The following is a 13,479-nucleotide window of genomic DNA, read 5'->3' as shown; positions in this document are numbered from 1 at the left end:
GACTTGTGCCACTATGGCCCAATCTATATACGACACCAAAAGATGTCCGCCTCCTACTCTTGTAACAAAATGCCAGGTTACGATAGGCTGTCTACAGCATGATCCCAATTTCACAAAGTATTCATACCCACCTGTCTATACTGGAGGAGGCATCATTTTAAGAACGGATGTTTACACTTATTATGACGAAAACCAAATAAAATGATTTTTTTTAAAGGATAGATGTTTATGCTGCACGGTGTGGGAAAGTGTGAATTTATTTTCTGCTTATTCTTTCTACAGTTAAAAAAATAAAATAAAAGCTACCTCCATCGGTGGAGGAGGACGAGGGCGAGGCTCCCCTGCTGGGGCCTGGGGTAGGAGGAGAGTAGGCGGAGACCAGCAGGTGGAGCGGCGCGGTAGAGACTTGCGAGCTCCTGTCGCCGACTGGCTCCACTTCCCCGCCACTGCCAGGGAACGGCGGGGAGCGCGTGCGCGGGGCGGGGCGCGGGCTGAGGCGGAGCAACTCTGTGGGGCGGGGCGGGGCGCGGGCTGAGGCGGAGCAACGCGGTGGGTGGCGGGAGCGTGGCGTCGGGCTCCAGGCGGCTGGATCCTCAGTGGCGGAGAAGGCGGGGCGGAGAAGGCGGGGCGGACGGGCCCGGGAAGCGGGAAGGATCCTGACTCCCGGCCATGGCGGCGCCCGGTGCGCTGCTGGTGATGGGCGTGAGCGGCTCGGGGAAGTAGGTCTGGGAGGGCGGGGGTCGCGGCGGGTCGCGGGGGGCGCCCTGGAGGAGGCGGCGCGCGCGGCGGAGGCCGGAGGCGTCACCGTTCCGGGCCCGCGGCGGTACGCAGGGTTCTGGGGAACCTCCAGCCTCCCTTTGCAGGAAACGGAGGCTCGGGGCACCTGTTCTCTCTCCCCACCCGACAACCTGCTCGCCCCGGGGCGCCGAGACCCGTTACCCCGAGAGGCTCTAGAGGCAGCCCTCTGTGAAGAAGCGCCTGCCGCGGCGCCGCCCGTCGTGGCTCCGTTGGTCCCCAGGGCCGGTGTCTGGGAGCCTCTTGTCAGAACGAGGTGGGAGGGTGTGAGGCCCAAAGCACAGGGGCGAACCTCGTCCCACTCTCCCACACACCTTTGTGAGGCTGGGCAGAGGGGCAGCTCCCTCCTGCGAGCTACTGGACTTGTGCGATGAGATTTCAGAAACGTTATTTCACCTTCTGGTCTGTTTTCTCCGTGCTGTGATCAGCGTTTATCAGCTTTACCTGGAAGTCAGTGTAAATAGATTGAGTTCCAAAACCCCCTAAGGGTTTGCAAGGAGGACCACCGGGTGCGCCAGAGCCTCTCTGCTCAGCCCAGTCTGGCCATCTTGGGGGCTGGGAACTAGACTTTGGCTTCCTGATCAGACCAAAATCCAACCGTGCCCTTTACCCGAAAAGGGAGCCACTGCAGCGTCCGCCACAGGAGGCAAAAGACAAATCTTGATCAAGTGGAATATCGTTAAGTTCAAAGACCTGTAGTACCCTTCTAGAATTTTCTGCTCCATGACTAGCTTGTGTGGTCAAGTACATATTAAAGACTCTTGCTCCAGGTAGGAAAGTTTAGGTTTTTAAGATTACTGTGGCATTTTTAGCCTCATCTCTTGAGAAAGTAAAATGATTTGGGGAGCCTTTGAATAAAATTAAAATAAAACATGAAGCCTGAAAATCCCTAGTTGTATGATTTGAAGAAGTTGAATGTAAGACTGCTTCTGTGCTGTGATGTAGTGGAAGTCGAGAGCCCGGGGTCTTGATTGTGCTGCTGCTGCTGCCTGGTTGTGTGAGCTTGGGTAATTCATGTACCCCTCTCTGCATTGGAGCAGATGGGGGAGTGTGTGAAACCATATGATTTATATGGTTATGATACTCATGCATTCAGTAACTATTTATAGAGCTTGATCCTGACTCGGTGTCACTGATATATAATGAACAGGATAGATAAAATCCCTGCCCTCAATGAGTTTACACCCTAGTATGGGAGGGAAACAGACAGGGAAGTGGATAAATATATGTACACAGTGTGGTAGGCAGTGGTGGTGCTCCAGGGGCAAATAAAGGAGAGTAAGTAGAACAAAGAACAGCAGGCAGGATGGTGAGGGAAGGCTCCTCTGAGGCAGTGGTATGTGGGCAAGACTCACAAGAAGTGAAGGACTAAGCCTGGTGGCCAGCTAGGGAAAGGGCAGTGTAGGCAAAGGGAACATAGCAAGTGCAAAGGCCCAGAGGCTTTGTTTCACAGTGGCTTACCAGGGAATCCATTGTAGCTGAGTGATGGGAGATGAGGTCAGAGAAACAATGAAGGTGAGGAGAAGTGGTCGTATGCTGGAGATATTCTGAAGGTAGAACCAGAAAGTTGTGTCGATGGACTGGCTGTGGGGTATGAGTGAGGGAGAAAGGTGTGAAGGATGACTTCGGGATTTTTGGATTGGGTATCCAGAAGAAGGGAGTTATTATTAACTGATGGAGAAGCAGTAGACAGAGCAGGTTTTGGGGGAAAAAACAGCACAGTCCAATGTGGGATGTGGTGAATTGCCTATCAGTCACATGAGTGGGTTTGTCAAGTGGTTGATTGGCTATCCAAGTCCAGAGTTTCAGAAGAGGAACTTTAGATATAAATGTAGGAATTCTTGGTGCACAGATATATTTAAAGACATAAGATGTTGAGATAACCAGGGGAGTGAGTGAAGATCAAGAAGCTGGCCAGGAACTGAGCCCTGGGCCCTCTGACGGTTAAAGTTCAGAGTCAACTATTGCTGAGGGACTGAGTAATAAAATGAGAATGATTATATAGATCAACGGATATAGAACACTGAGTTCTTTGGTGACTTCTGTGAGCCCTTGTTAGGGCCCTGCAGGATTTTAAATTATACGCCATTACATATGAGAGGGAAAAAAATGGCTCGATAGAACCAATCTCACACCAGAAAGATTGTAGTTAAACCACTATTAAAACAATGTCAAGTATGAATTTTACTTTTTCACTATGTTTATTGCCTCCCCCTCTCCTACCTAAATGCAAGGGATCTTTTTCCTTTTTGTTTACTGCCCTCTCTGTCTAGAACAATGTCTGGCATGTAGTAGGTACTCAAGAAATATTTGCAGACTTAATGGATGAATGAACAAATAAATGAATGGAGCTATGTGAATAGGTGGCAGTGTTAGTTTCCTTTATGTTTTAATAGCCTTCGTGAAGCCACCCTTAGGTTCCGGCCTTTTGCATATCTTTCGCTTTTAATCTGTGCCTCAGCCTACCACCACTGTCCTACAGTCCTTTTCAATCTCCTTGATCCTGATTTAGACTAACCCGCTTAGAGATCCCTGGGTCCCAGACTGGTTTGTAATCCTTCCTCCAACCAGTCTCCTCCGAGCCGAGCACTGTGCCAGGTGTCCTTGTCCGAGTCCGTGTCAAGTCCTGCGTTGTCTGGCTTAGGAGGTTTGGATAGAGCAGTGGACAGTGGCTTTTCCTTTTCCTTCTGTCTCTTCTTTGCCCGTCTACACCCCAGTCTAGTTAGCTCTTCTTTCAGCTTGTGAGTGGTGGCTGACGTGTTCATCCCTGACTCATCTAACTTGGGCTTCAGTATCATTTCGGTCATGCCCAGCTCTGGCTTCCCCGGCCCTGGAGTTGGTCACTGGTAGGCTGCAGTGTGTCCCCCTGTGCGAGCATCAGCACGGTGAACCTCATGGGAGAAGTTACAGCCCTTTGCAATCCTTTGGTCACATCGGGGAGCGGGTCTCAGTTGGGAGTACACGTGTGTCTTTAACACAAGGTCTCCTTAAGGCCTTCTTCACAAAAGAGACAGGACCCTTGAATCCAGGTAGAATGTAAGCAGGGTTTTGTTTTCATTGTTTTTGTTTTCGTTATTTTCATATCCTGGGGACTAGCAGGTGCTCAGTAAGTGCTGGCTGAGTGAAACGAGTAGTGAGTGGCTACGTGTAGCTCGGTTCCCCCATTTTGGAGGTAAGAAAACAGGTGTAGAGGGAAAAGTGACTGGCATGGAAGCAGGTGGCCAGGTAGTGGCCGCACGGAGAATGTAGCCAGCTGTTAGGTACTGAGACCCAAGCCCTTTGCACTGAGTGCTGCCCACTGGGGGACCAACATGTCCTCACCACACACATCACACAGACACCATTTCCCTCCTAGGCTGACTTCTCATTCTAAACTTCATTTTAGTTTTTAAGAAGCCCCAGGCAAGGTGGTAATGCTTGTATGAGTTCCTTGAACCTTGTGCTGGGAGGTTAAACCCTCCTGTCAGACCTCCGTCAGTACCCTCAGTAAAATCTCATCTCTCGTCAGCTTTTTTCCCCACAAAACCTAATGATCTCTAGAACAGGGACCAAAAAACTTCAGAGAGAACTTCAGGAGTTTAGTGAGATCTCATATATTGCTTTTTGGGAAAGAAAATTAGTGGTAATTCAGTAACTATTTAAATTCCTGGAGAACGAGGACATGTTCTTGACTCAGCCTGACAGCATTACTGTCCCTGCTTCAGTATCATGAAATTACTGGGTTTCAACATGGCGGGGTGGCTGCCGTCTCCCAGGGCACCCTGCATGGTAGGGGGCATGCAGGGGTTGGGAAGGGCCGTCACCTGAACCTCTGTGTCCTCTCCACAGATCAACCGTGGGCGCCCTGCTGGCCTCCGAGGTAACCTGTTCTGATGCCTCCCAATGACGAGTCCCACGCGCTGTCTCTGCTTCTCTCCCTTCGGTGCACTTTCTTTCTGGCCCTTTCTTTCTGGTTTGTAAAACTCACCACGGGTGTGGCTTGTGAAACCCAGTGGAGCAATCTTGGTTTACACCTTGGTGATGACCAAGAGTGATGAATGAAAGGAGCAGCAGCCCAGTGGGCAGGGACACGGATATGGCATGACAGCCTCCCTGCTCCCATGTCGGGGATGGGGAGTGGAGGGAGGGGGACCGCAGGGGGAGGGGAATTGAGTAGGGGTGGTCCCCGGGCTGCCCATTTCCACACCTGCCCTGTAGTGTCAGTAATGGTGGTTGTCATCTATACCCTTTTACTTTGTTCTTAAAGCTGGGATGGAAATTCTATGATGCAGATGACTATCACCCAGAGGAAAACCGAATGAAGATGGGAAAAGGGATCCCACTGAATGACCAGGTAACATTTGCTGACTGTTTCCAACCCAGACGCTCCAGCTGGGAGCCGCAGGTGGGGCTCTCCCAGCACATGGTGTAGGAGACTTCCTGCCCCAGAGGACTCGTGCACAGCCCTCCAAAGCCAGGCAACTGCGGTCCTGCCCGGTCAGCTTTGGCCCTGAAATGCTCTCTGAGCACAGAGCTAGGAGTCACCCCACCCCGCCCCCGTTTGGGCAGAGCCTGCCAGGACGCTTCGCTGCCGGCTTTTAATCTGCAGGAGGTAATTCTGGAAGTTCTGCCTTCCTCCTCCTCCCCACGCCTTTCAGCTGCCGCCAGCACCTCACCACCACCCCAAAGCCAGAAGGATCGTTACAAATTCAAATCTAGCCCTCTGGAAGTGTCCCATCCATCTCAGGGTCAAGACCAAACAGCCCAACGCCTCAACATGCCCCACTCCACTCTCTTCGGGTACCCTCCCTCCCTCTCTCCACCAGAGCCACCCTGGCCCCTGTCAGTCACTCCTGCTGCCCCGCTGCTCCCCACAGGGCCTTTGCATCTGCTGGTCTCACTGTCTGAAGTGCACTTCTGTCCCCTCACTTCTGAAGTGCACCCTGCTCCTATCCACAGCTCAGCTCCCGTGCCACTTAGGGAAGTCCCCCTGGGCCTACTGAAGTAAAACCTCCTGTAATAAATTCTCACAGCACCACGGCCCACACAGCCCGGGTCCCAGCTGCAAGTTGGCATTTGATAGTGTGAGAATTTGATTGATATTTATTTCTGCAACTCGATTCTACTTCGGAAAAAGCAAGAACTGTGGCCTTTCTGATGACCCCTGATATACCCCAGGGCTGGCCGCACAGTCAACATCAGAAGATACCCGTGACTCAGTCGTAAGTGAAGGAATGAACAGCACCTCACTCCTTATGCACCGTCATGAGGCCACTTCCTAGGGTCCCTCCCAAAGCACAGGTGCAAACTGGACTCACTGGTGTAACTCGCCGTAGCTCAGGGGAGAGGTGAGGGCCGGGGTGTTCAAAGGGCAGGAACAGAGTGGAACTGGCTGAAGACCAATACTGTGGTTACCACTTTCAGTGACCTCGGCCCCAGCTATACTGAGCTAGCTCACTCTTGTCCCCTTATCCGGCCTCCAGGGACTGGAGTCCCCCACCATCACTAGGTCTAGTTCTAGGGACGCCGAGCATACACCTCTGTTTCAGGGAGGATGGCTTGAACTGGCCAAGATTCAGACTTTGAACCATCAAAATTAAGTTTGCGACATTTGACTTTAGGGGACAGGAGGAGGGAACCATAAAAGAGATACAGAATAGTAACTGGAGCATAATAATGACATTATGGTAGAGATAAAGACATAGTGCAGATAACCTGGCTTACCACTAAGCCTGTGTGCCCTTTGGCCAATGGCTCAGTCTCTCTCTGCCTCCTTTTCCTCCTGTGAAGCAGGGATGTAAGAGGACCCATTTCATTGGGTGCTTGGGAGGATTAAATGAGATACTACTAAAAAAATATGCACAGTGAAGTACTCAAAGCATTCAGTAAATATAACTTACCGTTGTCGCTAATGTATCTATGCGTACATGTATGCATCACATAAACGGTTTCTACTGAGTTTATAAGTGTGACCGTGCCAGGGTTTTCTCCTTGGTGTGTGCAAATAAAAGTTAAAGAACGAGGTAAAGCAACCCAAATGGATGGAGTTTTCAAATGACCTTTAAACATCCTCCTGTTCACACGCGAGGCTTGTTAAGTGGGCAGTCTGGATGGGGGAGAGGTAGAGTTCAGAAAAGGAATTTATTGTACGGAAGAAAAGGTTATCAGTTACTGGAGGAAACATAATGAGTCACTAAATATATTTAGGAGAAACTGTACAGGTTAGCCAGACTTCAGACTTTCTCCCTTCCAGGGAGAGAAAGAGCTAGAATAGCAGATGGTGGACATTCGTGAGAACTCAGCTAAGAGTGAAGGTGTGGGTCATAGCTGCGCTGGCACTGGGGACCCCTCTAGCAACCAGTTCTGTGCCACCGCCCCCCACCAGGATCCTGTGAGGAGGCCCCAGTGGAAAGTCTGAGGCAGGGGTACTGCCTCCTCTGGGAAAGGCTTGGGGAGGGTTTCATGCTCAGAGGGCTGAAGTTTGAAGAGAGAGAACCTGTGCTGAATATTCCAGGGGCTCCTTCAGGCTATTTAAATGTAAATGAACATAAACTAAACTGTAAACCCCAGTTCTGGGGTTACACGGCCCAAGTGTTCAGTTGCTACACGGGGCCCATGGCTACCACCAGAAGGTGCAGAGAACACGTCCATCATGACAGGAACCTCTAGTGGATATGCCACTCAGGCTGTGAGGGGATGTTATTCGTGTGATGATAATGATCATAAAGGATCTGCAAGCTGCCAGTGTTCCCCCTGCCCCCCACGCCAGGTCCATGCTGTCCCAGCAGCCGGCAGTGACACTGACACAGACTTCAAAGTCTGCTACATGAGGGGGTTTTTGTCAAAAATTTTCCTGATTATCAATATACCACTTGCCCTGTATAGAAAATTTGGAAAGTACTGGAAAATGTTTTTACAGAATATATCACTCTTGGCTTTATCTTTTAAAATACCTACAAATTTTGAATTTTGGAGTTTTTTCCCTATCTTTTTTGGGGTCTATATTCTCCTTACATGTGTTCTTTCCTCTGTGGTCTCAAGTTCTTTTTGCACCAGGTAAACAGTGGGCCCTGGCCACTGCTCTTCCCCACCCGCTCCTTCCTTCTGCTCCGTCCGCCTCCCCCAGCAGTGCTGGGCCTACTTGGGCTCCTACGTTGTTCCTCTGAGCTCCAACTCCCTTATCCCTTTAACCATCCCCTTCCAGAAGACACTTCATGTCTCTAGATGTTTCCATCACATCACTAAAACCAGAGGCCCAGGAGTCTTTCTCTGCCCTTTTGATGTCCTGATTGAACTCCTGCTAGAACATTTGTTGCGCCCACTACCTCCAAGCACTGGGCTGGGGGCAGGGGACACCCATCCGGAAGGAGATGACCTTGACTGTCAGACCCAGCAGGCAGAGATGCTCATTTAGGTTATGCTGTTTCCTCTTCTCGTTCCCCTAAGTTTCTTTCTGTGTGTTTGACTTTCATAATTTATCCTATCATCTGTAGTAACCACTCACAGAGTTGAGCGAATTTGCTCTAATATCTCCTAGTTCCCATTTCTGCTTTTGTGAAGAAGGAATCTCAGTCACTCCCTTTTGTCACAAATGTGAACCCAAAATTGAAGCTCATGCCTCCAAGTCTTAATACCCTTACAGTAAAGCCCAGTCTTTCTTAGCAGGTGACTCAAGTTCTTGACCACCTAGTCGAGGCAGTTTCTCCCGACCTTCCTCGCTGCCAACTCCCACACTGTTCACCAGGGCTAAGAAGCATCTGCTTCACACATTTACTCAAGAGCCCCCGTATACCATCTTTAACACTCCCAGTCTTCGACCGTGTCCTCCTCTCTATTTAGAAACGTACAACAAAAGTGCTGTCAACCGAAACTTATGGGATGCCTTTGAAACATTACTTAGAAGGAAATCTATGACCTCTGGAAGCATTTCCAGAAAAAAAAACAAGAATGGAAAGTAATGAGCTATATGTTCAAGTAGGGAAAAACAATAAACAAAAAGGAATATGTAGGGAAAAAATAGAAATGGATGCTGAAATTAATGGAATATAAGCTGTTTCAAAAAAATAAAAATAAATAAAAATCTAACAAGACTGATCAAGAGTGGAAAGAAAGCACAATTAAGAGTAGGAATGAGAAGAGGGCTCTGAACTGGTGATGTTTGTAAATTTAAAGACTTAAAGTGGACAATTTCTTAGAAAAATATAAATTACTGTGGGGGACATGAGCTTGGATGGCAGTGACTGATGGCAGAGACCACTCCGCATTTCCCCCCAAAGAGGAATATGACCTTGCCGATGCTGCATCTGGCTTAAGAAATCAGGAGGGTCTGGAGATCTAACTGTATGTGTGATCTCGTCCTGGATCAAGAATAGAAAACCTGAACATAACATAATACTCTTTAAAAAAAACTGAATCTGGAATCCGAGACCTCCCCGCAAAAAAGGCCCCAGGCCCAGATGGTGTTTCAGATGAATTTTGGTCAGCTTGGACCACTGTAACAAAATATCACAGGCTGGGGGCTTAAGCAAGAGACATTCAGTTCTCACAGTTTTACAGCCTGGAAGTACAAGATGAGGACACCAGCATGGTCATGGGCTTGTGAGGGTCTGCTCCCTGCCTTGCAGGTCAGGGAGAGGAGCGGTTACAGCACAGGAGGGCGAGCACACATTAGCTCCTGGTCTCTTCTCCAAAGGGCGCTAATCCCATCCTAATGTTACTGTGCTTAACTGTCCAGAGACTTGACCCCACAGCCTTGTTACGGCCTACTTCTCAAAACCGCTAAGATTTCTCTGGGCTGTAATGCTGATGAACATGATTAACTGTGTTTCTGTACAAATAAACAATACCTGGGGAAGTCACTTTGTGTCTGCTTTAATTTCAGGACAGGATACCATGGCTCTGCAACTTACATGACATTTTACTAAGGTAAGAGAGCATCAAGCCTTCACATAAAGCAATGAGTAAAGAAAATTCATCAGAAAGTAGAGGCAAAAAATACATTCTTGAAATCACAACTGGCTGATGGTAAAGGATCACAGAAATGGAATGCACTTCTGTCAAGTAGCCAACAATGATTTAAATCAGCCAGAACCCACGTGTAATTTAGTTGGGTTCTGGAAATGAACCTCCTGGACAGCTCCGCAATTATCATCTGGGAATCTTGGTCAGCCAGTTGGCTTCCATAAGTCTGTTTCTTCATTTGAAAATGGGGGTGTAGTTCCTATTCACAGAATATTGTGAGAGTTAGTGAGACAGGGTATGGGAGGCACTCAGAATGGTATTGAAAACATCTAAGTGCTGGAAAGGTGGTAACTGATGACACCACTGACTGTTCTCATCACATCTTTGTCTCCACCTCTTAACCAACTCCAAGCTGTGGCAACCAGGGAAGACCTGGGGTCATTTGTAAGTGAACAGATAATTGGTCATCAGAATTGGGAGTCCAAAACCGTCCTGCTCTGTATCATGCCTCTGAGCAAATGAGGTCCCCTCCACCCATCTGAGGAACTGAGCCCTGGGAATCCTGGTTGGGATGTGGAGGAGGATAGAGAAAAGGCAGGGAATGGCTTATAAATCTTGTTTCTAAAATGAAGATGAGCTTTGCACAGTGGCAGTATCGTAGCCAATGAGGTTTATCCGAGGCGATTATTGCTAATTAAAATGAAGATGACATTTCATATTTTTATAAATCTAAAACCTTTGCACCATATAGAATATACTTAAAATTAAAAATTCAGTTTACTTTTTCACACTGCACTGACATAGCTGGCAACTTTGTCTTTGCATAGGCTTTGAGTTTAGGGTTTCAAAGGTTTGAGAACTCCTACCCAACTGGGTCTTAACATAAGTAGACTAGATCAAATATACTGACCTGTGATGGAAGCAGAAGTTAAGATCCTCCGGAGAGGAGCAATTAGACATCCAGACCCAGAATAAATGAGCTCTCAACCATGGCCTCTGGGAAGAGCCAGACAGCCAAGGTACGTAAGTTCGCTGCTGCTGATGCACTCCATCCACTGGATCTCAAGTGTACATTGTCCATAGACCAAAGGCAGACACCTGCAGAATTCTCAGTTCTAAAACAAACATTCTACCAAGTACCCAGTTCAGGGTTTTACCCTTCACCTCTTTACTTGAGTCCCTTCCCAGCAAGAAGATGGTTGCCTCTCCTGACCATGGACAGAGGCACACAGCAGCTGGGTGGGAGAGGGGGCTTACTTACTTGGGCATCTCAGAGCACACTGGTTTCCCTTTGTGGTGCCTGGTCACGCTGCCTCTATTTCTGGCTCAGGTTTTTTCTTAGCATATCCCTGGACGCTTCTTATATCTTGTTCCCCTGGCCACAGAGAGTCTGATATTCCCCTTTTCGCCTGCTTTCTCCAGCTCTGCACTGGTAAATTCACCAGACTCCCAGCATATTGTAGAGTAGGAAGAGGGAGAAGTTAGTTGTGAGTTTCAAATCACTGAACACCTGTGGAAAACCTGAGCCAAGGTGTGTGGGGCATAGGCACCTACCAGCAGCCACCCATGTCCATATGCAGTGGCCACGTCTACATTTGCAGGAGCAGAGCTGACACCTACCAAGAACTTTCTGTGTACTGGGCATGTTGGTCAACTCTTCCTCATAAGTCTATGGACAGGCGCTCTAAGGGGCCCCATTTAAGAGATGACGAACTGATGCTCAGGGAGGTAAATACCTTGCCCAAGATGGCTCAGTTCACTAGTGGAAGGAAGATCTTTACCTTAAAGCCAGGACTGCCTGATACCTGACCACCATTTTGTAATGCCTTCCACTGGTAGAGAAGTAGGACCGGTCTTCAACCTAGAATCAGCACCAGTTATTTCAAATGTCCGCATTCTTTAGTCCCACTCCCCCACCCCCCCCTTTTTTTTTTTTTAACAGAGATGTAGCCTCTGGACAGCATGTGGTTCTAGCCTGTTCAGCTCTGAAGAAAGCATACAGAGACATCTTAATACGAGGAAAAAATGGTGTATCCCCGAAGTGTGAGGAGACGGGGAAGGACAAACACCCAGCTGAAGTGAAGCTCCTTGTGGTCCATCTGAGTGGGTCGTTTGAGGTCATCTCTGGGCGTTTACTCAAGAGAAAAGGACACTTTATGCCCCCTGAGTTATTGGAGTCCCAGTTCGAAACTCTGGAACCCCCATCGGCTCCAGAAAATTTCATCCAAATCAGTGTGGACAAAAATCTTTCAGAGATAATTGCTACAATCGTGGAAACTCTAAAATGAAAATTGCTTCAGATTGGGGGTCCAGAAGAATCAGGCAGACATTTCTATCCCATCCCAAATTATGTTCTACTGTTTTTACCAGTATTCTACATTCTTGGGGTGAACAAACCCTAGTGTACTGAACTCTACTTGCCTGGGTATATTTTTAGGCATTTGTGCTCTGGCACATGGGGAGGAGACAGGAGGGCACTTTGAAAGTAAAGCTTCAATAGAAATTCAAATTCCTGTCACCTAATCAGATGATCAGAGGGAATTCTATAATCAATGCTATAAATCACAACCTCATTTAGAACATCCTTGATCATGCCTATATCTGAACAAATAAATGAAACTTGGCTATACTTGGCATCCCCTGGAAATTGGTCACAGGAGTAGAAACGTGTATAACGTGTAAACGTGTGTAATATTGACCACTCACCAGCAAGTCCTAAACCTCTCTCCTTGGATCATCTCAAGATAAGTAACAAGTACATATAGTTCATGGATATAAAAAATGGCAAAGGTGGAACTTCAGTGGATGTAGCCTGGGGCTCACTGACCCAACTGTCCCCACTCATTTTACGGAGACCTCTGAGACCAGGCGGGGGTCAGCCACCAACCTCTCTGCTGCAAAAGCTGTCAGAGTGGACTCTAGGATAAGGAAAGAACACCAGAGCTGCTCTGGCCCAGACGTGAAATGAACCTTCCCGCCGGGCAGCAGTGTGCCAGGGGCAGCTGGGCTGGGTGAGGCTGTGCGGGAGGTCAGAGGCCTGGGTTTCAGCCTTTCTCCCAGAGGCTCCAGAAAGAGACTTCCTTATCCTTCTGTCCTAACCAAGGTCCTGGAATGCAGCTACTCTGCAGGGCCACTGATTCGCCTTGCCCAGAGAGTGGGTTTTGGAACGAATTACCCATTTTTTTCCCACCAGGGCAGGCAGCCTGTCTTGGGAACTACAAAGAGAATACGTGCTGGGGGTGTCAGGGGAGTGAAAGGGCCCTTGTGGGTAGACAGACCTTGCTTAAGGAAACATGAAACCTCAGATTTTCCTCTCTGCCAGATTTGAGAGGCATCTGCTGTCTGGCTTCAGTCTACATCAGCCCTCACTACTCGGGGTCCAAGCCCTCAAGCTGCCCAGTCCCACAGACTCAGGCTGGCCGACAGTCACCCCAGACACAGAGGAGGGACTCAGGCCACAGTACTCAGTGAGTCCAGACTGAATACCATCATGGGCACTCTGCAGCGTCTGCGGACCTGTTATGGGACACAGAGCTCCAGCTCTCAGGTGGCTTACGTCGAGGTGGAAGGACAGGGCATCTCACATCCTCTGGCATGGGCTAGAGTTCTCAGCAAAGGCCATTGCTCACAAAAAAGAACTGAGTTTCACTCCACTAGACTGTCCCGTAGGACCTGGTGAACCAGCCTGCTTATAAGAGCACAAGCTATTTTATGCATAAATAAAAATGTTTTTGGAGTTGTAAG

General features: G+C 48.7%; 1 protein-coding gene and 1 pseudogene across 3 annotated transcripts; both read left to right on the top strand.

Moving 5' to 3' along the window:
• Positions 1-615: 615 nt before the first annotated feature.
• Positions 616-12,364, top strand: IDNK (IDNK gluconokinase). Of its 3 annotated transcripts, none has more exons than XM_032840468.1 (5): positions 616-719; positions 4,624-4,654; positions 5,042-5,128; positions 9,656-9,699; positions 11,678-12,364. In XM_032840468.1, the coding sequence occupies exons 1-5, from the start codon at positions 670-672 to the stop codon at positions 12,021-12,023; spliced, it is 558 nt and encodes a 185-aa protein (XP_032696359.1). In that variant the 5' UTR covers positions 616-669; the 3' UTR covers positions 12,024-12,364. The 3 variants fall into 3 exon arrangements, with proteins under 3 accessions (XP_032696359.1, XP_032696360.1, XP_032696361.1); XM_032840469.1 differs by having other exon boundaries at positions 617-682; XM_032840470.1 differs by lacking the exon at positions 4,624-4,654 and having other exon boundaries at positions 638-719.
• On the top strand, positions 10,371-10,491 carry LOC116856886 (annotated as a pseudogene).
• Positions 12,365-13,479: the final 1,115 nt, after the last annotated feature.

This window comes from Lontra canadensis, unplaced genomic scaffold, assembly GCF_010015895.1.
Source record: "Lontra canadensis isolate GAN:19392208 unplaced genomic scaffold, GSC_riverotter_1.0 scaffold113, whole genome shotgun sequence".
NCBI classification, from domain to species: domain Eukaryota; kingdom Metazoa; phylum Chordata; class Mammalia; order Carnivora; family Mustelidae; genus Lontra; species Lontra canadensis.
The sequence above is the reverse complement of the archived record's forward strand: the minus strand, read 5'-3'. Positions and strand labels throughout refer to the sequence as shown.

Coding starts and splice junctions, on each gene's coding strand:
- IDNK (XM_032840468.1), top strand. CDS start 670: ATGGCGGCGCCCGGTGCGCTGCTGGTGATGGGCGTGAGCGGCTCGGGG. Junction 720..4,623: donor GGCGTGAGCGGCTCGGGGAA/GTAGGTCTGGGA, acceptor TCCTCTCCACAG/ATCAACCGTGGGCGCCCTGC. Junction 9,700..11,677: donor TTACATGACATTTTACTAAG/GTAAGAGAGCAT, acceptor TTTTTTTAACAG/AGATGTAGCCTCTGGACAGC.